Source organism: Pan troglodytes, chromosome 11, assembly GCF_028858775.2.
Source record: "Pan troglodytes isolate AG18354 chromosome 11, NHGRI_mPanTro3-v2.0_pri, whole genome shotgun sequence".
NCBI classification, from domain to species: domain Eukaryota; kingdom Metazoa; phylum Chordata; class Mammalia; order Primates; family Hominidae; genus Pan; species Pan troglodytes.
This window is the reverse complement of record NC_072409.2, coordinates 37,974,195-37,998,779: the sequence shown is the minus strand read 5'-3', so window position 1 is coordinate 37,998,779 and position 24,585 is coordinate 37,974,195. Positions and strand designations below refer to the sequence as shown.

The 24,585-nt window shown below is 43.8% G+C and overlaps 1 protein-coding gene across 5 annotated transcripts; it reads left to right on the top strand.

The window, feature by feature from the left end:
• On the top strand, window positions 1-24,585 carry MSANTD3 (Myb/SANT DNA binding domain containing 3). Of its 5 annotated transcripts, XM_063787626.1 has the most exons (5): window positions 103-246; window positions 2,358-2,514; window positions 14,756-15,206; window positions 18,016-18,084; window positions 23,410-23,538. In XM_063787626.1, the coding sequence occupies exons 3-4, from the start codon at window positions 14,789-14,791 to the stop codon at window positions 18,075-18,077; spliced, it is 480 nt and encodes a 159-aa protein (XP_063643696.1). In that variant the 5' UTR covers window positions 103-246; window positions 2,358-2,514; window positions 14,756-14,788; the 3' UTR covers window positions 18,078-18,084; window positions 23,410-23,538. The 5 variants fall into 5 exon arrangements, with proteins under 5 accessions (XP_063643695.1, XP_003312252.1, XP_063643696.1 ...); XM_063787625.1 differs by lacking the exon at window positions 2,358-2,514 and having other exon boundaries at window positions 1-246; window positions 23,410-24,585; XM_054658913.2 differs by lacking the exon at window positions 18,016-18,084 and having other exon boundaries at window positions 113-246; window positions 23,410-24,585.

Genomic DNA, 24,585 nt, shown 5'->3' with positions numbered 1-24,585 from the left:
CCTCGGCGGCGCCGACGGACCGGCAGGCGGCGGGCGGTCCGCGAGGGGGCGGCGGCGTCCGGGCTTTGTGGCCGCGGCGCGCGCGGCGGGGCCTGGCCGGCCGGGGGCGCGCCGCCGCCGCCGCCCGGCGCTCGGGAGCCCGCGGCCCTCCCGGCCGCCCTGCTTGCGAGAGGAGCCCAGGCCGCCCGCGCTCGCGCCTCGCCGGCCCCTCCCCCGGTCGCCGCGGCTGCCGCGCCGCCGCTGCAGGTAGGAGGCTCCCCTTCCGGGCGGGCCGTAGCCGGGCGGGGGCGGGGGTAGGGGGCGCGGGCCGGGCGTAGAGGGGGCCGGGGGCCGGCATGGAGGGTTTCGGGCCGAGCCGCCGCGACCCCGGCCTTGCAGGCTGGGCGCCGGGCGGCCGCCTCTGCGCGCCGCGATGGGACTCGGTGAGTAGGGCCGGCCTGCTGCCTACAAAGCCCCGGGGCGCGGGCCTCCGGGGTACTCAGTGGCGCGCCCATGGCTGGGAGCGGGGTGGGCTTTGGACTCCAGGGCTCGGGGAGCTGCTCAGGGGGAATCCAGGTGACCTGCAGTACCGCGGTCTTCCCATCCCGGCGTCACCACTGTGTGCTGATCACTGTGCTCGGCGCTTTTCCATACTTGTCTCCTTTAAGACCTCCAGTGCCCCGCCCGTCCAGAGTGTAACGGGAGGGATCCCTCACTTGCAGGATGAAGGCCGAGCATCACATCCTTGCTCGACTGACCTTGGGAAAGCTCCTTTACTCCGAGCCGGGGCTACTGTTTCTGTAAATTAGAGGCGGGGGTCGGGGGGGCGTGGTATAATATCTACCCTCAGGTACTATTGTGAAAGATAATGTATGTAAATGATAACAGCTAAATTTTGAGCACTCTGTATGTACCAGGCCCTAGGTACTAAACAGTTGGCATGAATTATCATTGAATCATCACCCTGGCGCTGTGAGGTAGTTACTGTAAATTGCATGAATAATCTTTATTTAGGAGTACGAAACAGTGAAGAATTTAGTCTCCCTATTCCGATTCAGGAGGTTGGGTATTTCTTAGGCGTGATAACATTTAACATTACAGACGTTCCTGCAGTATCGAGGAGAGTAGTTATAGGATGCAGGGATATATTTGTCATACATTTAAAACTGGAGGTAGGATAATATCAGGGCCAGAGAGTGTGCCTTTCAGCATGTCAGAGCAGATGATTGTATTCCAAGGAAATTGCTGAATACTAATTAAAAAACATAGTTTCTGAGTTAGGATTGAGGATGGCTGTGGGAGTCCGGGGCCAGAGAGAGACATGGGTTGGACAAGGGGGAGAAGAAGGATTCTGAAGTCCTGGAGGAAGATGTAGAGGAAGGCACCAGGGTTCACCATCCCTCCCCTGCAGCATTGCTGGGCCAGATTTCATCCCTCCCGTAGAGACCCGGGCTAGGGGACAAAGGCTGCTGGGGCAGGGGGTGGGGAGGGATGTTATAGGTTGTCTCTTTTTACTCCCAGGCCGCCAAAAATATTCAGATTGATGGAGGGTCAGGTGATTGGGCCTCCTAAAATGCCATTATCCCTTCTCACAAAATTCTTGTGTTTCAGGGCATGGGGATGCTTGCCAGCCCTAATGGTTGATGAGATGCTTAAAATACAAAGGTCTCACTGATATAATGGAAGAGTGCATTTTCAACACCATTCACTGGGTTAGAGAAGTAATGGGCCTGAGGAGATTATTTTGGGTTTAGAATGGGGAGAACTAAAAAGGCTTTGGATCCTGAAGAAGGAAGAGAGGCAGGAAGGGCCCAGGCACTGCACCTGTGGGGAAAGGCAGGAGAAGAAGGAGCTGAGGACTTCACCCCACCATCTGCAGAATACCCAACAGGCTGTTCAGTTCTCAGCTACCAAGGGGGCACCCTTTCCTCTCCCAGTTGGCGATGATTTGTTAACGTATTGTGGAAGATCAAGGGCTGGACTCAGGCACTCCTGTTCTGAGTGAGTAGGAAAGACGTCTGGGAGAAGGGTGGTTTATTTTGTTTTTAACCAGGCATTGAAGCAGAGAGTAGGTGGGTACGTAGCGATGGTGAAGGTAGGGAACATCATGCATAGTTGGAAGAGCAATTGCTTTGGAGAGATAGACAGTTTGGGGTTTGAATCCTAGCTCTGCCATTTCTTAGCTTTGTACATTTTTTGTGAGGATAAAATAATGTTTTTTCACATATCTGGCGTGCAGTTCAACAAGCACTAGTACCGTATTCCCTGTCCGTGATAACATTCATTCAACAAATGTCTGCTGAGCACCAGTCGTGTGCTGAGTCATATGTTACATCCTGGGGATACAGCGATGAGTCAGAAATTATGTATTCCCCTAGGAATTTCCCAGTCCAGTGTGGGAGATGGACGCAAAGAGCAAATTGCAAAAAATATGGGAAGTGCTACAGTACAGTCATGTACAACTGTCAGTGAGCTCATAGAAGAGTAACTCATTCTGAGCCAGTGGGAACTCAGGGCCAATCTATATCTAACAAGGTGAGTATGAGACCTTATGACACAGGTTTTTGTTTTTTTTTGGGGGGGGACAGTCTCGCTCTGTTGCCCAGGCTGGAGTGCAGTGGCATGATCTCGGCTCACTGCAGTCTCCACCTCTTGGGTTCAAGCGATTCTCTTGTCTCAGCCTCCCAAGTAGCTGAGATTACAGGCACCCACCACCACGCCCAGCTAATTTTTGTAGTTTTAGTAGAGGTGGGGTTTCACCATGTTGGCCAGGCTGGTCTCAAACTCCTGACCTCAGGTGATCTGCCCACCTTGGCCTCCCAAGGTATTGGGATTATAGGCGTGAGCCACCGTGCCCAGCTATGACACAGGTTTTGAATGCTCCTTTACCACCTAACTTTGATCTCTTTTACCTTTGTCTTATCTTTGCCCTGCTAGTCTCTCCTCTCTCTCTCAAAAAAAAAAAAAAAAAAAAAAATCTAGTTGCAGTGTGTGTGTAATTTGTAAGCTGCTTCAAACCCATTTTAGAAGGAAGCCGTTATAAAGAAAATAAACATAACAGACTGGGTATTAATTGAGGAAGGCTTAACAAAAATTGCATGAGAGTTGGGCTTTGAAGATTGAAAATGGGCCGGGCGCGGTGGCTCACGCTTGTAATGCCGGCACTTTGGGAGTGAGACTCTGTGTCAAAAAAAAAAAACAAAGAGATTGAAAATGGGCCCTTGGTGGCCTTGGGGTAAAGGATTCCAGCCAAAGGAAGCCGCATGTTGAGTTTGGTCTGGTTAGGTTGAAAATACATGGAGAGAATGAGGGGCTGGTGGGGGTGCTATAATCAGGACCAGATCCGGAAAGGCCATGAATGCCATGTGAAGAGTTGGGACTTTTATCGTTTAGGCAGTGGGAGAGACGTCTGAGGTTTACAAGGAGGCCTGTGGCTTGATCACTGTGTTTTAGGAAGATCCCTGTAGTTGTGTGGAAGAGGGTATGGAAGTTTGGGAGACCATTTTAGAGATTAGCTCTGTCCACAGACATGGGCAGTGAGAATGGGAGAGGAGGGAACAGATGTTTGGGTAAAATGTACCATAGGTCTTGTTAATTAGTTGCATGTGATTGAAGATTACATTTCTGCTTTGGGAAGCCAAGTTGATGTGGCTGACATCATCAGAAATCAGGAGATTTTGGTGTATGGGGAATAATTAGTTTGTTTTTGGCTATGGAGAATTGGAGTTTTCTGAGGTACCCATGGTGGGGCACAGAGGTGGCTGATAGATAATTGGAAATGTGTTTGATGCTAAGGAGAGAGGTTGAGGCTTGGAAGAGAGGTTCTTCCATCACTGCCACTTTATTCTTTTTCTTTTTTTCTTCTTTCTTTTTGTTTTTGAGACGGAGTTTTGCTCTTGTTGCCCAGGCTGGAGTGCAACGGCGCAATCTCGGCTCACCGCAACTTCCACCTCCCGGGTTCAAGCAATTCTCCTGCCTCAGCCTCCTGAATAGCTGGGATTACAGGCATGCACCATGATACCTGGCTAATTTTGTATTTTTAGTAGAGACGGGGCTTTTCCATGTTGGTCAGGCTGGTCTCGAACTCCCGACCTCAGGTGCTCCTCCCACCTCGGCCTCCCAAAGTGCTGGGATTACAGGCGTGAGCCACCATGCCTGGCCTTTTTTTTTTTTTTTTTTTTTTTTTTTTTTTTTTTAAGGAGACAGCGTTTTACTCTTTCACCTAGGTTGGAGTGTAGTGGTGCAATCATTGTTCACTGCAACCTCAGATTCCTGGGCTCAGGTGGTCCTCCCACTTCAGCCTCCCAAGTAGCTGGGATTACAGATGCTCATGCCTGGCTAATTTTTTAATTTTTATTTTTAGAGATGGAGTATCACTGTGTTGCCCAGGCTGGTCTCAAACTTCTGGCATCAAGCAGTACTCCCCCCACTGCCTTCCAAAGTGCTGGGATTACAGGTGTGAGCCACTGTGCCTGCGTCCCCACTCCCAACTTTTTTTTAAAACAAACACTTACTGTGAATCTACTATGTGCTGAAGATACAAATAAAATGTAGTTCCATGCCTCGGAGCTCACCGTCAGATAGGGAGAGCCTTCAGGATATGGATAGATCTCAGTGCAGAGTAATTCTGAGTGCTGCAAGAGGTAAATACTTGGTACCCTTGTCCTAGAGAAGATTTGAGAGCCGATGGTTGTAGCTGAAGTGGTGGGAGTGGAGGAGAGTGTATTCAGTAGACGAGAAGGAGGCTGGAGTGGGAACACCTACAGAAGGGGACCTTCTGTTTTTCAACACTGCTTTCTGTGGAAGATACCTTAATAATGATTCCAAAGGCATTTCAGGGAAGTCGTGGGTGGGGATGGTTTAAGATGGAGTGTGGGGAAGGGGAAGGACGGGGTTAGGACTTTAAGAACTCTCATCTGGTTTATAGAGGGGACTGTGAGGATGGGAAAGTGGGGGAGCCCTGGCTTTCAACACAAGGCTGGTTCTGCATGCACACAGTCACACTCAGGCGCAGATGATGAAAATAAACACTTCCAAGTTACATGGCTGCCTGGAGTGGGTGGAAAAGTGGTAGAGAGGGAATGCATTAGAGAAAGCAAGTTCGGTGCTAGGCTTGACTGGAAAGCTCTCGAAAAGGAAAGAAAGAAGGTAGAGAGGCAGAGAGAGCTTGGGTGAGTGGCCATCCTGGGCACACAGGTATGTACATGTGCAGGCAGGTAAGAGTACTGTCCAATTACTCTCACCTCTGGATAAAATGAAATCCTGAAGGCATCATAGTGGTTGTGAGGCTCTTAAAACATTGCCATTTCTACCTTCTTTGAACTGTAATGATATTCGCAAGAAGGAAACGATTGTTTTATGATAAATCCTTTGTAAGAGGAGAAATTTAAAATAATAAAACATCTAGCAATAATCAGTTAAAAAATGCAAATGGAAAGCAGGTTGGTTATGGCAGCTAATTCCACAAATATTTATTGAGTGCTTGATGTACACCAGGCACTCTTCAAGGAGCCGTAGTGAACAGATCAGATCACCTGCTTTTGCCATTTCACCTGGAACTGCTTAACTTGCACAGTTAAACCTGTTTAAAGGCCTTAAGCAAAATAACAAGGTCATCTAAAGTGCTGAGATCACTTCATTCTGCTGTAATGCTCTCTTTCATTGGCCAGTAGCTCCACCAGTCTCATAAATAATCAGAAAATACCAACTATGTGTCTTTGGCAGTGAACTGTGGAAATTAGATTGCAGAAAAACCATTTTAATGGCAGTGCCAACATGGATGACCAGTACTGGATAGGACTTTAGAGAATACCCCCTTGAGCTTTATAATTTAGAGACGAGGAATTGACAGCAAGTAAAGAAGACGTGCCAAGACAAATGTCACAAAATGAATGACAGAGTTGAGAGCAGTGCCCTGGAGTTTTCAAATGGTACAGTCGGGGAGGCTTGAGAGTACCTAGCAAAAAGGGCATCTTGATGGTGAGGGGGTTCTGAAGTGGGAGAGGGGTTGGAAAGCAAATGATGAAGCCTTGATTTCAGACTCTTCTCTGTTACTAGGGACATGGGAAGCCCTGTTTTGCTCTGAGCCTCAGTTTCCTCAACTGTAAAGTAAGAGGATTAGATTGAGGTCCTTCTTTAAATTTATTTATATTTTTTCTTTTTCTAAAGCTCCACTCTCAGAAGCAGTGGTAGGGTTGGGATTTGAGGCCATGGGTCCAAGCCCATGTCCTTAACCTCTATATTATACTACCTTTTTTTTCTTGGAGACAGGGTCTTGCTCTGTCACCCTGGCTGGCATGCAGTGGCATGATCATATCTCACTGCAACCTCAATCTCCTGGGCTCAAGGGATCCTCCTGTCTTAGCCGCCCTAGTAGCTGGGGCTATAGGCACATGCCACCTTGCCTGGCTAGTACTTTTAATTTTAATTTTTATAGCAATGGAGTTCTCCCATTGTTGCCTAGGCTGGTCTTGAACCCCTGGGCTCAAGCAATCCTCCTGCCTTAGCCTCCCAAAGTTCTGGGATTACAGATGGTGATCACCACACCTGGCCAAGGTCCTTTGTAGTTTAAAACAAAGGTTATTTTTGAGATGTTGAGTCAGGAGACAGGCAAGATACTAGGGTAGGAGACAGCCTTTCTTTAGAGCAAACGGATTGCCCATTACTTTCCAGGCCTTGCTTGTAGGGAGGGCTGCCACGTGTCCTTCAGTTCACCCACCACTTCTGAATATGTTAAGTCTTTACCTCCCGAGTTGTGGCCCTGCTTTGTTCTCAAGCTAATGTAATTTCAGTCTATTCAAGGAGGAATTAAGGTTCCTGTTCTAGATCCCCCCAGTTTTGGAGTATGTCCCTAGGCTCATCTCTGTCACTGTGCTTATCACACTGTCTCGTCACCAGCCTATCCCACAATACATGTGCATTATGTCTTCATGGGACTCTGATGTCCTCATAGGTCTGTGATCTCCTTGATCTTAAGGAATACCATTCTCTCTGATGCCTGCACAAAGTAGGTGTTTGGTTAATCCTCATATATCCTACCTGCCTCTGCTTTCTGTTGATCCCCTACCCTACTGTGGACACATATACATCCTGCTCATTTCTTCCTTTGAGACAGTCTTTGGCTGGGTGTGGTGGCTCACACCTGTAATCCTAATCCCAACACTGGGAGGCTGAGGCAGGCTGATCACCTGAGGTCAGGAGTTTGAGATCAGCCTGGCCAACATAGAGTGAAACCCCATCTTTTCTAAAAGTACAAAAATCAGCTGAGTGTGGTGATGGGTGCCTGTAATCCTAGCTACTTGGGAAGCTGAAGCAGGAGAATTGTTTGAACCCAGGAGGCGGAGGTTGCAGTGAGCCGAGATCACGCCACTCTACTCCAGCCTGGGCGACAGAGCTAGACTCTGTCTCTCAAAAAAGAAAGAAACAGTCTTTGGTGTATACTTCCTCCTTTCCAATAACACTGTCCCCACTCAGAGTCCAGGCCTTCTCTTATCAATTATTTATCTGATGATCTTCTTCAACTCTCTCCATTCATATCCTATACATTCTTAAAGATCTAGCTCAAATGTCCTCTTGTTCATGAAGAATGCAAGTGAACCTCTTCCCTCTTCTTCATGCTCAAGGTGCTTTGTCCTCTCTTCTGGTGTCTGTTTCAGCGTGCCTCTCATTTTAGTTGTCAGTTTGTGCATGTCAGCGCTCTTTCTAGGCTGGAGGGTTCAGCCTGTCCTTGTATCTCCCACATACTCTAGAACAGTGCTGAGCCTTTGGCAGGAGTTCATTACATATTTGTTGAATTGTGTGTGTATGAAATAAAGAGCCAATAACTTGTTATATATACACACACACACACACACACACGCACACACACAGTACTATTTTACTTTTGGAAGCAGTTTAATATGGGTGGGAAGAGTAGAAAGAACTAAAATTGATTGAAGCTGTAGTCTGTGTTTCTTTATTCACGTTGCAGGACTTTTGCGCAGAGGGAATGAGGCAGGGCCGGGATAGCGGGGGAGTAACTCCATTTCACAGATGAAGCATTAGAGGTTGATTGACTTGCCCAAAGTCACACGGTTGGGTGAGGGGTAAAGTCAGGATTTGAGCCCGGCTTTTCTGCATCCAGTGTCTTGGTTCATTTCACCTCACTTTAAGATCAGCAGTCTATTAATGTCCTGAAGTCTGATTTTCCAGTGCCATAGCTCTTCAGTCATGGTACCCATTCTGAGTATTAACTTCAAAGAACTCCCCTTTCCACAAAGAGCAAGAGATGTGAAATCTTGACAAGTTTCTCTGTCTTTGCTCAAACTTTAGGACTTAGTTTCACCCTTGGTGGACTTAAAAATCACTAGATGGTATATTAGTCTTCTCAGGCTACCATAATAAAATACCACAGATTGTGTGGTTGAAACAACAGAAATTGGATTCTTGCAGTTCTAGAGGCTGAGAAGGCCAAGATCAAGGTGTTGGCAAGTTAGATTTCATCCTGAGATCTCTTCTGTTGGCTTGTAGGTGGTGGCCATCTTGCTGTGTGCCATCTTGCTGTGTTCTTACATGACCTCCTCTTTGTAAGCCATTGAGGGTAGCAGGGCACGCCAGCTTCCTGGTGTCTCTACTTATCAAGGCACTAACCCCACTGGACCAGGGCCCCATACTTATGTCCTTATTTAACCTTAATTGCTTCCTCAGATGCCCAGTCCCCAAATACAACCACTAGGGAATTAGGGCTTCAACATATGGATCTTGGGAGGACACAGACATTTAGTCCATAAACAGATGAATTTTTGTTTTAAGTTGGATAGTAAATGTATGCATTACAGTATTCTGGTGGTTTAGTCAATGTTAGTGTTTTGGAAATTGTGCTAATTGTTTCCTTCTTCTTCTTCTATGGGTGTTGGAATTGTGCCTTTTTATTTAGGCCTATCTATGGGTCTTTGCCTAGCCCAAGGGGAACTTCCATTGCATTTGGATTTTGCTATTTTATTTGACCATTTCTACTTTAATGCAGCTTTTTTTCATTAAGAGATGGGGTCTCACTGTGTTGTCCAGGCTGAAGTGGGGTGACTGTTCACAGGCACAATCATAGCTCACTGTAGCCTCTAACTCCTTGGCCCAAGTGATCACCCTGCCTCAGCCTCCCAAGGAGCTGGGACTACAGGCACACCACCATACCCAGCTAATGCAGCCTTTAGTGTACTGTTTTGTCATGTATGATGCTGTGTGCATGGTGGGCTGTTTTATGCCTATATCAAAATATCTGCATTTATGAAATGTTTACTGAGCGCCTACTTTGTGAGGGTCACTGGGCTGCTTGTTGCCCTACAACCATGCATAAGAATGGATCATATACTGTCTAGCAGAACAGCAGACACAAGAGATAATGGCTCCTGAGCAGAATTGGGGACAGGGAAGTCCAGTCTATCCCTAATAAAAGTTGATGCGGCAGGGAACGCTTTTTATGTTGTCATTTATAAACAATTATGGACAATTGATGAATAGTTTTAAACAAGAGTATCCTTTCTAGCCTCAAAGTTTCTATTAATAAGCATTAATAAGCTTTGCTGGAGAGACCTCTTTGGGAAGTATTTGTTTTTGTGCTCAAGCGGAATGCCAGCATTCCCCGGAGGCATGGACCATGTTAAAGCTCCAAAAGATCTCCACAGTTACCTTTCAAACATACAGTCTTTTTGAGACAGAGTCTCACTCTGTTGCCCAGGCTGGAGTGCAGTGGCTCGACTTTGGCTCACTGCAACCTCCGCCTCCCAGGTTCAAGTGATTCTCCTGCCTCAGCCTCCTGAGTAGCTGGGATTACAGGCACCTGCTACCACGCCTGGCTAATTTTTTTATTTTTAGTAGAGATGAGGTTTCACCTTATTGGCCAGGCTGGTCTTGAACTCCTGACCTCAGGTGATCCACCTGCCTCGGCCTCCCAAAGTGCTGGGATTACAGGTGTGAACCACCATGCCTGGCCCAAACATACAGTCTTACTGGATCAAGGGCAGAAATTATTTCAGAGCTCTGGTTAGATTGAGGAAGGTACACGTGGGAGGATTATGGGCCCTAAGTTTGAAATCGAGAGGAGGTGATGGAGGGAGGGAAATGAGTGGGGGAAGAGCCAACAGATGGAGACACACTCCACCTAAATTGCCCTACCCTGGGCCCTTTTCCGGCTGATGATTAGAGTGTTAATGCCCATACTTTGAGGAGGGGAATAGAGGCTATCACTAGGTCTGAAACAAGAGAGCTAAGCAGAGCAGAGAGGAGCATGAGCATTGGAGTAAGTCAGACCACTTACTATTTTGTGACCAGAGTAAGTTACTGAGCCACAGTTTTCTTATCTGGGAAATGGGAATGGTAATTGGTTAAGGGAGATAAACAGCCTATTTCACAAGGCTGTTGAAAATCCATAAGGAACCTTTGGGGTACATTGCCTTGTATCAGAATCCCTTTATAGCCAGGCAGAATGCAACCGCAAGGCCCAGTGAGGCCTGCTGTTCTACAAAATTAAGCAAAGTAAATTGGTAACTTTGGATTTACTTAGCTAGTGATTAAATAACAGTTTAGTTAATAGGCTATTAATGGTCCCCAGGTGTTGGTAATTCTGCGCATTTGCTTTTAAGAGCAGTTGTATAATTTCTTCTGGTACTTTATATATGTAAATATATATATACATGCATATGTATATGTATTTTTAACAGAAAACATTGAAGTATAACAAACTGTGCTCTCAGAGGCTATTTTTGGGAGGGTTAAATGATATTGTGCATATTAAACATTTGTTACGCCTACAGTAAGGGCTCAATACAAGTTATCTGCTATTATATTATTGCTATCATTATTATTACTCTGAGACTCAACTGGCCACATGTAGGGCAAGAACCTTTGTGAAATTTAGACTCCCCACAAGTCCACCACCACCTAGTGGCAGCTAGAGGTACTGCACACATCTTGAGGAAGAATTACATTGCTTGGAATTAATTCCATGTAATTTCAGTCCCACCAAGGATCACAGGACCTTTGTTCAGAGTGTGGCTTACTTACCTCAGAGCTGAAATTCATATATCATTAATCAATGAAGTGACATTTTTTACTTCCACAGTTGGCACAGAATAAAAAAACAAAATAGGGAAATGGACATGCTCATGTGCTGTTAATAGAAATGTAATTGGTGCAACATTTTACAAGGACAAGTTGGGGATATAACATAAGTCTTAAGTGTTTTTATCTTTTGGTGGAGAAGTCCTAGGAATTTATCTTGAAGAACTAAAATAGAAAAAAGAGATTTATTTAGAATGTGTGTGTGTGTGTGTGTGTACACACACATATAATGTATATGTAAAATAGCATTACATATAACAACAAAATGGGGAGTAATCCTTTTTTCATTTGTGAATCAGAGTTCTTAATCCTTACAGCAGCAATTCTTAGAAGTGGGGAAAGTTGGCATATTGATATCTGGAGCAGAGACATTGAGGTTAGGGAATTGGATCAGAATCTGCTGTGTAAGCTGTGTAATTTAAGAACAGGCAGTGTACCTATTGATTTCCTAACAAAAACTACAGAAAGTTAAGCTGGACATAGACATCTTGGCAGATAGAGATAATACAGAAGAGAGATATTGTACAGGGTGTATGTTAATAAATTTCAGTTTGGGGAACATTGATTCATAGGGAATAAAAGTATGGGTGAAGGTAAAAAATTAATTTGGGACCTTTGAGGAAGAAGGAGCCTGGATTGGGTATCATTGTATGGATATTAGAGCAACATGATCAAAACAGAAGCATGGGAATTTAGCATTATAGGGACACATCCCCAAAGATAAATGTCCGCTCATTTAGCTTTGCTCAGGATCTGAGGGCCAAACCACCTTTGACATGTGTCCGAACCTCCCAGTGTCTGATACCTGATGTGTCCAGTATGAATGTAGAGCAGGGTACCTGGTATTTGGAGACATGGATTACCCTCGTACTTCATTCTATTAATAACAACTTTTAGGATGAGGCAGTGCGTAGTGAGAGACCGTGATCAGGTTCTGTCACCCTCATGTAAAGAGCACACTCCTTGGCGTCAATTTGAAGGGTGTCTGATCTGGCCCAGTCCTCTCCAGCCTCAGTCAAACAGATTTCAGCCATTCACAACTACAGAAACCCCTTCCCAGGCATAGTGCGTGAGTAGCCGGCTTGAAATAGTGTGATTCAAAATTAGTGTACTGTAAACTTAAAAGTCACAGCCTCCCCTGCCTAATTTTTTATTATGGAATTTTAAAACATAACAAAGGTTGAGAAAATAATGAATCCTTGTGTACATATGACCTTTGATTTCAAATTATTCCATTTTTGGCTTGTGGGGCTCTTTTCAAGTTGGTTCCTAATTTTTTTTTTTTAATTTTTTTTTCGAGACAGAGTCTTGCTCTGTCATCCAGGCTGGAGTGCAGTGGCGCGATCTCGGCTCACTGCAAGCTCCGCCCCCCGGGGTCAAGCAATTCTCCTGCCTCAGCCTCCCGAATAGCTGGGACTACAGGCGTCTGCCACCACTCCCAGCTAATTTTTTTTTTTTTTGTAATTTTAGTAGAGACGGGGTTTCACTGTGTTAGCCAGGATGGTCTCCATCTCCTGACCTCGTGATCCGCCCGCCTCAGCCTCCCAAAGTCCTGGGATTACAGGTGTGAGCCATTACGCCTGCCCAGTTCCTAATTTTTTGACATGATTGGTCAGTTTTAAATGGACTGCCTCATCAGTATCTTGATGCATGCCTGTTACTCTGAGAAATCAGAGGCTTGGAGAATGTAAGAAGGACTGGGAATACGTAGGCCCTTCCCAACAAGGGGAACGATAATGCTTACTTTATTGCCGCAGTCAGTGTTGCTTAGCTACATTTTTGCCGTAACATATTTGAGAGGTTAATTTTATAGGAAGCTTTCTGTGATTGAAAGATATGGGAATAGCGTGCAGTCCTAAAACACACATAGGTTTCATACACTTCACTGGAAGAAGACATTCACTAAGCACCTGTTGTGTGAAACATGCTGACCCGGCACTGTAGAGGATGACAAAGTGACTTATGGGAATCATGGTTGAATCATTTGGAGTGACCCAAGGCAAGAGGCCGAGAAACAGCTGTGGAATGATTCTAAGAATACCAGACTCCTAGGGCAGTCCAAGCTCTGGACTTTCCATGTCACTATCTTTGTGATCTTGTGCAATCCACTTCACCTTTCTGACCCTTTCTTCTCTCAGCTGGAAAGAGACTTGAGGAATGTAAAGAGGGACACTGGACTCAGTCTCTTAAGTGCCTAGGCCCTTTCACATCTGAAATTACATACATTGTTTACTTAGGATTTTAAAAAGCAGCCCTCATACCTGAAGGATCACAGACTCCAACCCCTCATTTTAAGGATGAAAAAACTGAGGTTGCCATTGCTCCAGGTACATGCCACAGAGTGATGAAAACGTCAAATTTTTTTTTTTTTTTTTTTGAGACAGTGTCTCCTTTGTCATCCAGGCTGGAGTGCGGTGGTGCAAACATGGCTCACTGTAGCCTCGACCTCCTGGGCTCAAGCAGTCCTCCTACCTCAGCCTCCCAAGTAGCTGGGATTACAGGTGCATGCCACCACACCTGGCTAATTTTTTTTTTCTTCTTTTTCTTCCCTTTTTTTTTTTTTTTTTTTTTTTTTTTTTTTTTTAGAGACACGGTTTTGCCTTGTTGCCCATGCTAGTCTCGAACTCCTGGGCTCAAGCAATTTACCTACCTCAGCCTCCCAAAGTGCTGGGATTACAGGTGTGAGCCACTGTGCCCGGCTGTACATCTTTTTTTTTTTTTTTTTTTTTTGAGATGGAGTCTCACTCTGTCACCCAGGCTGGATTGCAGTGGCACGATCTTGGCTCACTGCAACCTCCACCTCCCGGGTTCAAGTGGTTCTCCTGCCTCAGCCTCCTGACTAGCTGGGATTACAGGCGCACGCCACCACGCCCAGCTAATTTTTGTATTTTTAGTAGAGATGGGGTTTCACCATGCTGGTCAGGCTGGTCTGGAACTCCTGACCTCGTGGTCCGCCTGCCTCAGCCTCCCACGTCATATTTTATATTTGAGTACACGGTGGCTTCTTTTGTCCTCAGCTGTGACAAAAGTTTTGGAAAGCTGTTTAGTTCTAAAACTGGCTAACATGATTTGGGGGAATAATCAGTTCCCTAATATTAAAGAAAAATCAATTAACAAATCAGAGTCTAGGCTGGGCGCGGTGGCTCACGCCTGTAATCCCAGCACTTTGGGAGGCCGAGGCAGGCAGATCACTTGAGGTCAGTAGTTCGAGACCAGCCTGGCCAACATGGTGAAACCCTGTCTCTACCAAAACTACAAAAAAAAAATTAGCCGGGCGTGGTGACAGGCACCTGTAATCCCAGCTACTCAGGAGGCTGAGGCAGGAGAATTGCCTGAACCCGGGAGGTGGAGGTTGCAGTGAGCTCAGGTCGTGCCACTGCACTCCAGCCTGGGTGACAAGAGCGAGACTCCGTTTTAAAAAAAAAAAGTTCAACTTTTCTTTTTTTGCTGTTATATACCAGATAGTCACAGTATAGCCACAACAATCCACTTTGAAATAAAACCCCATTCCTAGTACATTTCTAAATATTCTCCAGAGTCCTGAATATCATAATTCAACATTAATGGAAAAGAAAGTACTGTATTTCAGACAAGGGAATCAAGTCAGGAATTAAGCTTCAGTGATTTATAGGCATTGTTTTTGCTGGAGTTGGTAATCATTGCTTCAAACTTCCTTTTACAGGATAGCTAGCGGCCAGGAGAAATACAGTGGAAAATGCAAAACAACGAAATTATAAAGCCTGCCAAATACTTCTCAGAATTGGAAAAGAGCATCCTGCTGGCTTTAGTAGAAAAGTATAAATATGTGCTGGAATGTAAGAAAAGTGATGCGCGAACTATTGCCCTTAAGCAGCGTACCTGGCAGGCGCTGGCCCACGAATACAACTCTCAGCCCAGCGTGTCCCTGCGGGATTTCAAACAGCTGAAGAAGTGCTGGGAGAACATCAAGGCTCGGACCAAAAAAATTATGGCCCATGAAAGGAGAGAGAAAGTGAAAAGGAGCGTCAGCCCTCTCCTGAGTACCCACGTCCTAGGGAAGGAGAAGATCGCCAGCATGCTGCCGGAGCAGCTCTACTTCCTGCAGAGCCCCCCGGAGGAGGAGCCCGAATACCACCCCGACGCCTCAGCCCAAGGTATCCGTTCCTGATGCCAGTGTGCACGCTCTCACTGGGTATCTGTTTGACATTTTAATTTTAAAACCCTCCACTTTGAGGGAACTTCTAAAAATGAAACTTTTGTATCAAATCCAATTTTCCTAATTCAAGATCTCAGGATTATATAGGACATTCAAAGTCTCATAGAAGTGGGCGTGGTGGCTCATGCCTGTAATCCCAGCACTTTGGGAGGCTGAGGCGGGAGGATGGCTTGAGCTCAGGAATTTGAGACCACCCTGGGCAACAAAGTGAGACCCCTGTTTCTACAAAAAATAGAAAAAATTAGCTGGGCATGGTAGCATGCACCTGTAGTTCCAGCTACTTGGGAGGCTGAGGCTGGAGGATAACTTGAGCCCAGGAGGTGGAAGCTGCAGTGAGCTGTTATTGCGCCACTGCACTCCAGCCTGGGTGACGGAGTGAGACCCTGTCTCAAAAAAAAAAAAAAAAAAAGTAATATATAAAAACAAAAGTACTTGTTTACATCATTGTGCTAGCTCTCTTGGAGACTTTATTATTACTTAAACATAAAGAAAAATAAGGGACTGGATTAATGGAGTTCTTATTAGTGAGGTGCTGCAGTTGCCTGTCAGCCTGTCTCAAATATGTTAAAGAGAATTGTATGAAGATTTGTATTCATCCACTCAATTTCACTTTTTTCAAAAAATATTTTTGGAGGTCCTTACTATTTGCAAAGCATTGCAGTAGGTCACTCAAAAGGCCATATTAAAAGAGTCAACCGGCTGGGTTCTGTGGCTCATGCCTGTAATCCTAGCACTTTGGGAGGCTGAGGCGGGCGGATCACCCGAGGTTGGGAGTTTGAGACCAGCCTGACCAACATGGAGAAACCCCGTCTCTACTAAAAATACAAAATTAGCCGGGTGTGGTGGTGCATGCCTGTAATCCCAGCTACTTGGGAGGCTGAGGCAGGAGAATCGCTTGAACTCGGGAGGCAGAGGTTGTGGTGAGCCAAGATAGCACCACTGCACGCCAGCCTAGGCAACAAGAGCAAAACTCCGTCTCAAAAAAAAAAAAAAGAACTATTTCAAACTTTAAAAAAAGTGCAAAGAATAATATGATAAACGCCTGTTTTAGCATTCACCCAGATTAAAAACCAGCATTTTTTGCCATTATACTATTGTGATCCACAGTTTTGGTTTGTGGCACCCCAGGGATCTTGAAAAGCTCCAAAAGAAATTAACTTTAAGTTTAATATACTTCCATTAAAAAGAGAAAAATATGTCATACATAATTCTTAGGGAAAAAAACACTGTCATATAATGAAGGATGCAATGATAGTGTGTCATAGCTTCAAAAGGTTGGAATTTAGGGGCTATTGAAATGTCTCTAGGCAAGGGGAGGGTGGAAATGCACATAGATAAATTTCCAGAAATTCCTGCTTCTTTTCAGACAGGAAGTGGCCAGTTTATATAAAAATTAATTGCAGTTTGCAGAAGACAGACATTGAAGCAGAGGATGTTTCCTCGTGGGGGACAGAGGGTTGTTCATAAGGTGCTTCAAGGACCCAGCAAGCGCTTCCCCAGGAAAATCTGGTTCTCAGCTTGCAGAATGGGAAATTCAATTGTCAGTGCCTCCAGAGTAGACTGAGCTCTGAGGGACTGGCTCCTGTTAATTAAAAGTAACAAGAAGCAGTCTAAAGCCAGGAATGTTATCTGTGTAGAGTGGAAAAGATAATTGCCAAGTGAATCAAATACATGTTTTTGATTAGCACCTTTTTTTCTGTCCTGTAGGCAGACGATCCTGGAGAAGCAAATTATGATCAAAAGTTTGCTTACTGATCATTTGACCAAGGTTAAGTCCAGGAAGCCAGTTGCGTAACCATAGTGGTTTATGTTATGAACCTCATGCATCGATTTCCAGTGTGGGAACCTCATGCATCGATTTCCAGTGTGGGAACGTTGTGTCTGAGTTTTGATCCCTGAGTTCCCAAGCCAGGGTACCTCCTAGCAGACAGTTTATGGGGGCTCTGTCAGCTCTCTCTCTTATCACTCCTCATTGCTGCTTCTGTAGTGCATGGGCCCCCACTGCTAATTAATGGTGTCCTTGTTTTGGAGATGTTTATAGCTTTAGCCAGTTACTCTGTTCCTCTCCATCTTGCTGGCTTCAGAGCCATTCAGCTTCTGTGAGGTTGTGGAGGAGTGTGCTGGGGGAGGGAAGGAATGGATCAGCAGGGCTGCTCTTTACATTGCTTATGTTCCCTGGGAGATATTGCTGAGGACCATGCTGGTGTGAGCTGCCTTCTGTTCATTTTGCAAACCTGTGATCTAGATTATTGTGTATTGAATACATAGGGTTATTCTTAGGGGGCCTGGACAGTCTTGTTTCCCCATTTTCAAATTCTGGGGTGGGATCTAGGGAAGTTCATCCCACAGATTTTTTTCTCTTTCTCTTTGGAAGAAATGATGTAATTCATTTACTCATAAACATAATTTATAAATTTTCAGCAAGAAGGGAATAAAGGTACATTCTCAGTGTTTTCCTTATAGTAACATTTAATAGTGACTCAAGTATAAATTGATTTATTTTAAATTGGATGTTTGTACATAGATGACACTGGGGACTTCCCTTTTTGCTGGTGATTATTAAAGCATAGCCAAATGCTCCTTGCTCCTGTGTCCAGGTCCCATCTGGAGGGTGGTGGAGAACCTTGGTGCTTTGTCATTTGGGAAGTGTGTCCAAAGGTAATCTGTTAATACTAGTAGGTAGGGTACTGGTACTCTTTCTATAAGTAAAACAACTTTGAGTTCATTTCACTCATTTTGCATTTCAGTTTTCTTTCAAGAAAGAAAAAGAAGCCTGGAATTGTCAATCATCCTTTCTGGGACTTGGTAGGAAAAAGGTGGAAAATCTGCTATAGAGTTATGGCCCTCATTACATCTTGTGTATTTGACATAAGGAATGTGTGTGTGTGATCTTTCTATTTCTAACACTGCGCTGTCTAATACAGTTGTCACAAGCCACATGAGGCTCATAAGCACTTGAAATGTGGGTAGACCACATTAGGATGTGCTATAATTGTGCACACCACATTTTGAAGACTTAGTACCTAAAAATGTAAAAAAACTCATTAAATAATTTTTATATTGTTACATGTTGAAACAATAATATTTTAGATATGTCGGATTAAAAAATATATTACCAAAATAAAATTTCACCTTTTTTAATTTTTCTAATGTTGCTCTGAGGATATTTAAAATTATATAAATAGCTTATATTGTATTTCTGTTGGACAATACTGTTCCAACACCTTACAGGGTACCTGTTACAGAATTAGGTACTCAGAAATTTATTGGAATTTATGATAAAACTGTTAAACAGGATGGACTCTAATAGTATTCCACTAGAGGCCTCCCTGCAACTACTTTTTGGTATGAGATAGTTTCAACTGTGTCATCTTGATCACTGTCCCTTGGATATACTTAGCTTTGTCAACAACTTTCTGAAAATGTCCATCTGCATTCGAACACACTAGTCTTAAAATTTAAGTATAACACTTAGGAATATATTAATATTTGCCAAAAAACCCCAGTATTTCCTCCTTAAATATATTAAAACAATTTACACCCTGCAGATTTTATGATGTGTGATAATTTGGCTTTGACACTTATCTTCCATTATTTTGAGGGCAACTGTGTACAGAACCAACTAAGGGAGCCAATAAAATTCGCTAGGAGTGGCTGGGAGGCTAGGATGACCAAAGGTCAAATACATTTAAGAAAACTAAGCTTTGGTGTAGCACCTAGATGTCTTAGGATAATTTATATTTAATTTCACATTCTGTGCTCTAAAGTGATACTTGATAACTGTGAACATTTCTTAATAAATGCCATTATTATTACTGTTCAATGCTAATCTTTGGGGGTGAGATCTCTGGTACCAGAGGGCTGAGTTACACTTTCCAGTCATGGCACCCCAGCCTCACTGGTCTGTGAAAAGCCTTTCTTTTGTTAGTTACGTGTTTGTTCTATTTTTATTCCATTCTTTCATTCTCTTCTCCTGCATCTGAATCATTCTAACGTGCTTGCATATCCTTTTACATGTGTTTTGTGTGCATCTATTTTAAATTTATGTAGATTTAAATTTGTGCTAGGGATACCATTTTCTCTCTTTTTTCACTTAGAATACTGTTTTTAAGATCAATTCCTAGGCCGGGCACAGTGGTTCACACCTGTAATCCTAGCACTTTGGGAGGCCAAGGCAGACCGATCACCTGAGGTCAGGAGTTCAAGACCATCCTGGCCAACATGGCAAAACTCCTATCTTTACTAAAACTACAAAAATTAGCTGGGCCTGGTGGCGCACACCTGTAATCCCAGCTACTTGGGAGGCTGAGACGGGAGAATTGCTTGAACCCCGGAGGCAGAGATTGCAGTGAGCCAATATTGCACCACTGCACTCCAGACTGGGTGACAGAGCCAGACTTCGTCTAAAAAAAAAAAAAAAAAGATCAATTCCCACTGCAGTGTGTAAGTCTAGTTTCTTTCTTTTAATGTGTTATATATACTCCATAGCATGCATCCACACATCTTATTTATCCCCTTTCCCAGTCAGCCCTATTTCCTGTATCTGGGGTTTGGCCTGTTTACAGTTTCCTTCCCCTCCTTTTGCTGTCATAGTAGGCTTTTCCTGCTGATATTAAACTTACTCCAGTTGTCCAAGTGAAAGAAAAGCCCCTTGGCTTTCCTGGTCCCAGGAAAGCTGTTGGGATTTCCTACCCTTTTTGCATAAGATTGAGTTGTTTTCTCCTTCAGGTGGCTTTGTTTTTACCTCTGAGAGAGATTACATGGTGTGTATTTGCAGCACAGTGCCATTCCTAGGCTAGTCTTTTTCCAATTAAGACAAGATTCTTCCCATCTGAACAGTAGTTGCTATTCATTGGAGCTAATATGTGTGTGAAAGTTAATTAACTATACCATTGAGCCTCTCTAGTTTAAAGCCCTGTTTTCTGCCAGAGTCTTCTTAAGAGGCCTGGCTTTTTTTTCCTTTAAAATTTGGATGTTAGCACACACTTAAACTAAAAAGAGTAGTTTTAAAGAAGAGTCATTTTTCTGCTCCCGGACGCAAACATACTGTATTTTTATGTTCACAGCTCTAGAAATTTAGAGATCAAAATGCAGGATACACGCCCATATTCTTAATAAGAGATGGTTTTTTAGTGGATACAATTTGGAGGCTACATTTTAAGATATGCAAGTGATCAGCTGAGCAAGTGGAAGAGTGGGAGGCTGATTATTGTAGTGGTTGAGTTTGGATTTTGGAGTCATACAGACTTAGATTAGAATCCTGGTTCTTTCAACTAGTCATGTGACCTTGGATATTGTATTTGGTTTTCTATAATAATACCTCCCTCATAGGGTAAGGATTAGATGAGGTAATGCTATAAAGCACTAGCCTAGGACCTGGTTAGCTGCTCAAAAAACAGTAGGTGCTATCATCATCATCGTCATCACCATATCATCATCAGGTCTCTAAAGCCTGGAATTGTTGAGATGAAAGTGAGCCTTTAGAAATTGGAAGAGGCCGGCGCAGTGGCTCACGCCTGTAATCTCAGTATTCTGGGAGGCCAAGGTGGGCTGATTGCTTGAACTCAGGAGTTTGAGACCAGCCTGGGCAACATGGTGAAACCCTGTCTCTACCAAAAATACAAAAAATTAACCAGGCTTGGTGGTGTATGCCTGTAGTCCCAGCTAGTTGGAGGCTGAAGTGGGAGGGTCACTTGAGTCTGGGAGCCAGAGATGGCAGTGAGCTGAGATCACGCCACTGCCCTCCAGCCTGGGTGACAGAATGAGACCCCATCTCAAAAAAAAAAAAAAAAAAAAAGAAGAAGAAGAAATTAAAGAAATTGGGCGAGACAGCAGCATTGTGAGGGGATGAACTTTAAGGACTCAGAGGAGTATCCAGAACTATCCCCTGGAATGAAATCAAAGAGAAAAGAGACTAGAAGTACCACAAAATGTCTAATGTGTCCAGTCTTCAAAGAAGACATTTTCAGATCCAAAACTAGAAAGGAAACAGGTGAGGTAATGCTCTTTGCAGTTGAAACTCACACCTGAGGGCCCTGTTCTCAGTGTTAACCCTCTCCCATTCCTTTGTCCTGTGCCTTGGTTACCCACACAGAGCACTGTTCCTTCTCCATGGTTGGGCGTGTTGGGAGGGATGTGACCCACTGCACGTAATTCACCCCATACACATTTCTTACATGCCCAGCACTATACCAGGCCCTGTGCTGGGTTCTCCATGAGGATGAGTAGAAGCAATCTCTGTCTTCAGGGTACTTAGAGACTTGAAAGGGAGGTAAACTGCCAGTTTTAACAAGTGTTCTGCCAGAGGTAGGCCCAGGAGGCAGTGGGAGCATGAAGGAAGAGCTGTCTTTGAGGCCAGAGCTGTCTCCAGGAAAGATTTCCAAGAGACATTTTCATTATTTCTGGATGGCACCGAAGTACTTTTTCTTTTTTTTTAAACTTCTCTTCCAGAAGTAAGATTTTTACCTTTTCTTTAATCATAATTAGGGACTAGTTATGGTTGTTACTTTACCTCTTGGAGTGGAATAATTAAACAGTAGCCATTTTCCTTTTATTAACAGGGTATTATGAGTTAGGTTTCCCCCAGTACCCATGAACATTCCCAGCATCTCATCTTCCAGAATAATGGAGTGGACGTAATAATGTAATCAACTATGTTAATAAATTGGCATTGTTTTTCTCCAAGGAGAAGATGTTCGTTATTGGAAATGTAAAGCTTCTCAAGAAAGCCTTAGAGTCACAGCTACAAGACTCCATGGGTTAGTGGAGTTAGTGGTTTCCTTATTGCAACTCCCTAATTGACACTGACGTTACTGCTCTAATAAAAAAAGCAGGGCGAACATAGCACCTACCAAACGTGGTATCCTTTTGCATCCATATACTCTTTCCTTTATATTCAAGGGTTCAGCCAATAAACATTTACTAGGCATCCATTGTGTACCAAACAAAGGAATTAGTGCCCAAGGATTAAAAAAAGAGAATGTCATGGTGCCAAAACAATACTAGTGTGTGTTAAGTGCTGTAACAGAAGAGTACACATATAAAGGAGAGACCTGAGGTTTCACAGAGCAAGCGGCATTGGTTTTGAATGAGTAGGAGTTGGGGGGAGGTTAAAAAAGCGAGACTACAGTAAGTGGAGGGACAGATAGCCTAACTTTAAGCAGAGGGAACAGTGAAACAGAATTATGAAAAAAAGCATGACCTTATAAAGGATGTGAGTAGCTTGTGGTAGGACTGAAGGGTGAACAGGGCATTTGGAAGAGTCAGACAAGAAAGAAAGGAAGGTCGGAATCAGGTTATGAGTTTACTTAGGGCAGATTAAGAACAGAGCCACAGATGGGAACCCCCAGGAGAATATGAAAAGGTAACAGGTGAGTAGAGCAAGAGTCTCTGTAAATCAAGAAGACTTGAGAAGGAGCAATCAGAGGGGAAGGCAGCTTAGAAATTAGGAGAGTCATGGTTCAGAAGCTAATGGAGGAAAGAAATTTCAAGGATAGTCAAGTACCAGGGACAGGTTAAATAAGAGGGACATTGAAAACTCCCCAAATGGCAGTGCTGGAGAGTAAAGAGAAAACGTATGTGAGGGAGTTAAGCCAGGGAATGTAGACTTATCTTTCAAGGAACAGCATTTACAAGATGGCTCTCCAGGGTAAGGGCTAACACCTGTGACCCGGAAACAGCAATAGCACTCTTGCAAAGATTACATATACATGTTCATAGCTGAATGAGAAGTTGGCAAAGCATGATCAGACTGATAGAGAACTTAATTTGAAGATCCACACTGGCCTTGCATTGTGGTCCTACGCTCATCAGAGTTGGGCATATTTCAGTTTAGAATATCAGCATAAAAAGGTCTCTGATTCTTGATAAAAATGGTTTCTGACCACGGATCCCATACTTTGAAGTTCTAGAAATAACCTAACAAAACCCCTTATCATTATTTCTTAAGAAAAAATTGCTTTTGATTTGTGGGTTTTTAAAAAGTCAGGTGTGGCTAGGGTCCCTGTAGACATGAAGGCCAAAGCAGACATGATTTTAGATACATCCTGTAATGAAGGACCCTGTCATTTGAAATAGGATTGGTTTTTTTTTTCTCTGCCTGTAAAATCTTTGAACATATGTTTTCTGCTACTGTTTTTCAGAATCATTTGCTGTTTCAAATAGAGAACTGTGCGATGATGAGAAAGAGTTCATACATTTTCCAGTATGTGAGGGGACCTCTCAACCTGAACCCTCGTGTTCAGCTGTCAGAATAACAGCCAATAAAAACTACAGGAGCAAAACCTCTCAGGAAGGTGCTTTAAAAAAGATGCATGAGGAAGAACACCATCAACAAATGTCCATCTTACAACTGCAACTGATACAAATGAATGAGGTGCATGTGGCCAAAATCCAGCAGATAGAGCGAGAGTGTGAGATGGCAGAGGAGGAACACAGGATAAAAATGGAAGTTCTCAATAAAAAGAAGATGTATTGGGAAAGAAAACTACAAACTTTTACCAAGGAATGGCCTGTTTCCTCATTTAACCGGCCCTTTCCCAATTCGCCCTAAGACTTTGGGGGTGGCTCTCTTGTAATTAATCTGTGTTGGCAAAGAATGTCTGGAACATGGACTTGGTGGTCAGTAACCTGTAACAGAGCTACAACTAGGAAAATTAGAGTGGTAGTAGTCACTTATTTAAGAATTCATTCAGGTAAACAGCTGCACCCTCTGTACCCCTTAAGTGGCAAAGAAGCTGTTATAGTCTTCTGAAAATTATCACTATGAGTGCTATAATTCTGAATATAATGTCTCTTAATTAGAATTCATACAAGAACCACGTGTGAGTGTTGTTGTTGTTGTTTTTTTTTTAATCAAATGCAAGTGTGACTATAAAGGAGTGTGGCTGATTTTTTTTTTTCTTTTTTCTTTTTAAACAGACAGCAGAACTTTTCTATCCAAATGAATGCCGTCCCATGGAAAGTGGCTGTCCTGGGAGGCTACACGTTTCTCCAATGGTGATGCTGTTGCTCAGAACTTGCTAGAGGTCTTTAGGGAACCTCCGTGAGAGCTGCAGCACCTTTTTAATTTTCTCGGTGTCATCCTCTGAGTATGGATTTTCTGTTTTTAAACAGCCCAAAGTTTAGAAGGGTATTTTCTAATGTGGCTCATAAACCACCTTTTAAGGCCTTTCCTCAAACAGGAGTTCTAAATAAGTCTCCAACAATAGTAGTTTTGTTGGAGCTAAGGATGTAACTACTTTGAGGGAGAAATGTTCGTTTAGATTTCTACATTCTGTTATGTTGGTTTTATTAAAAAAAAAAAAGACTTGCAATTT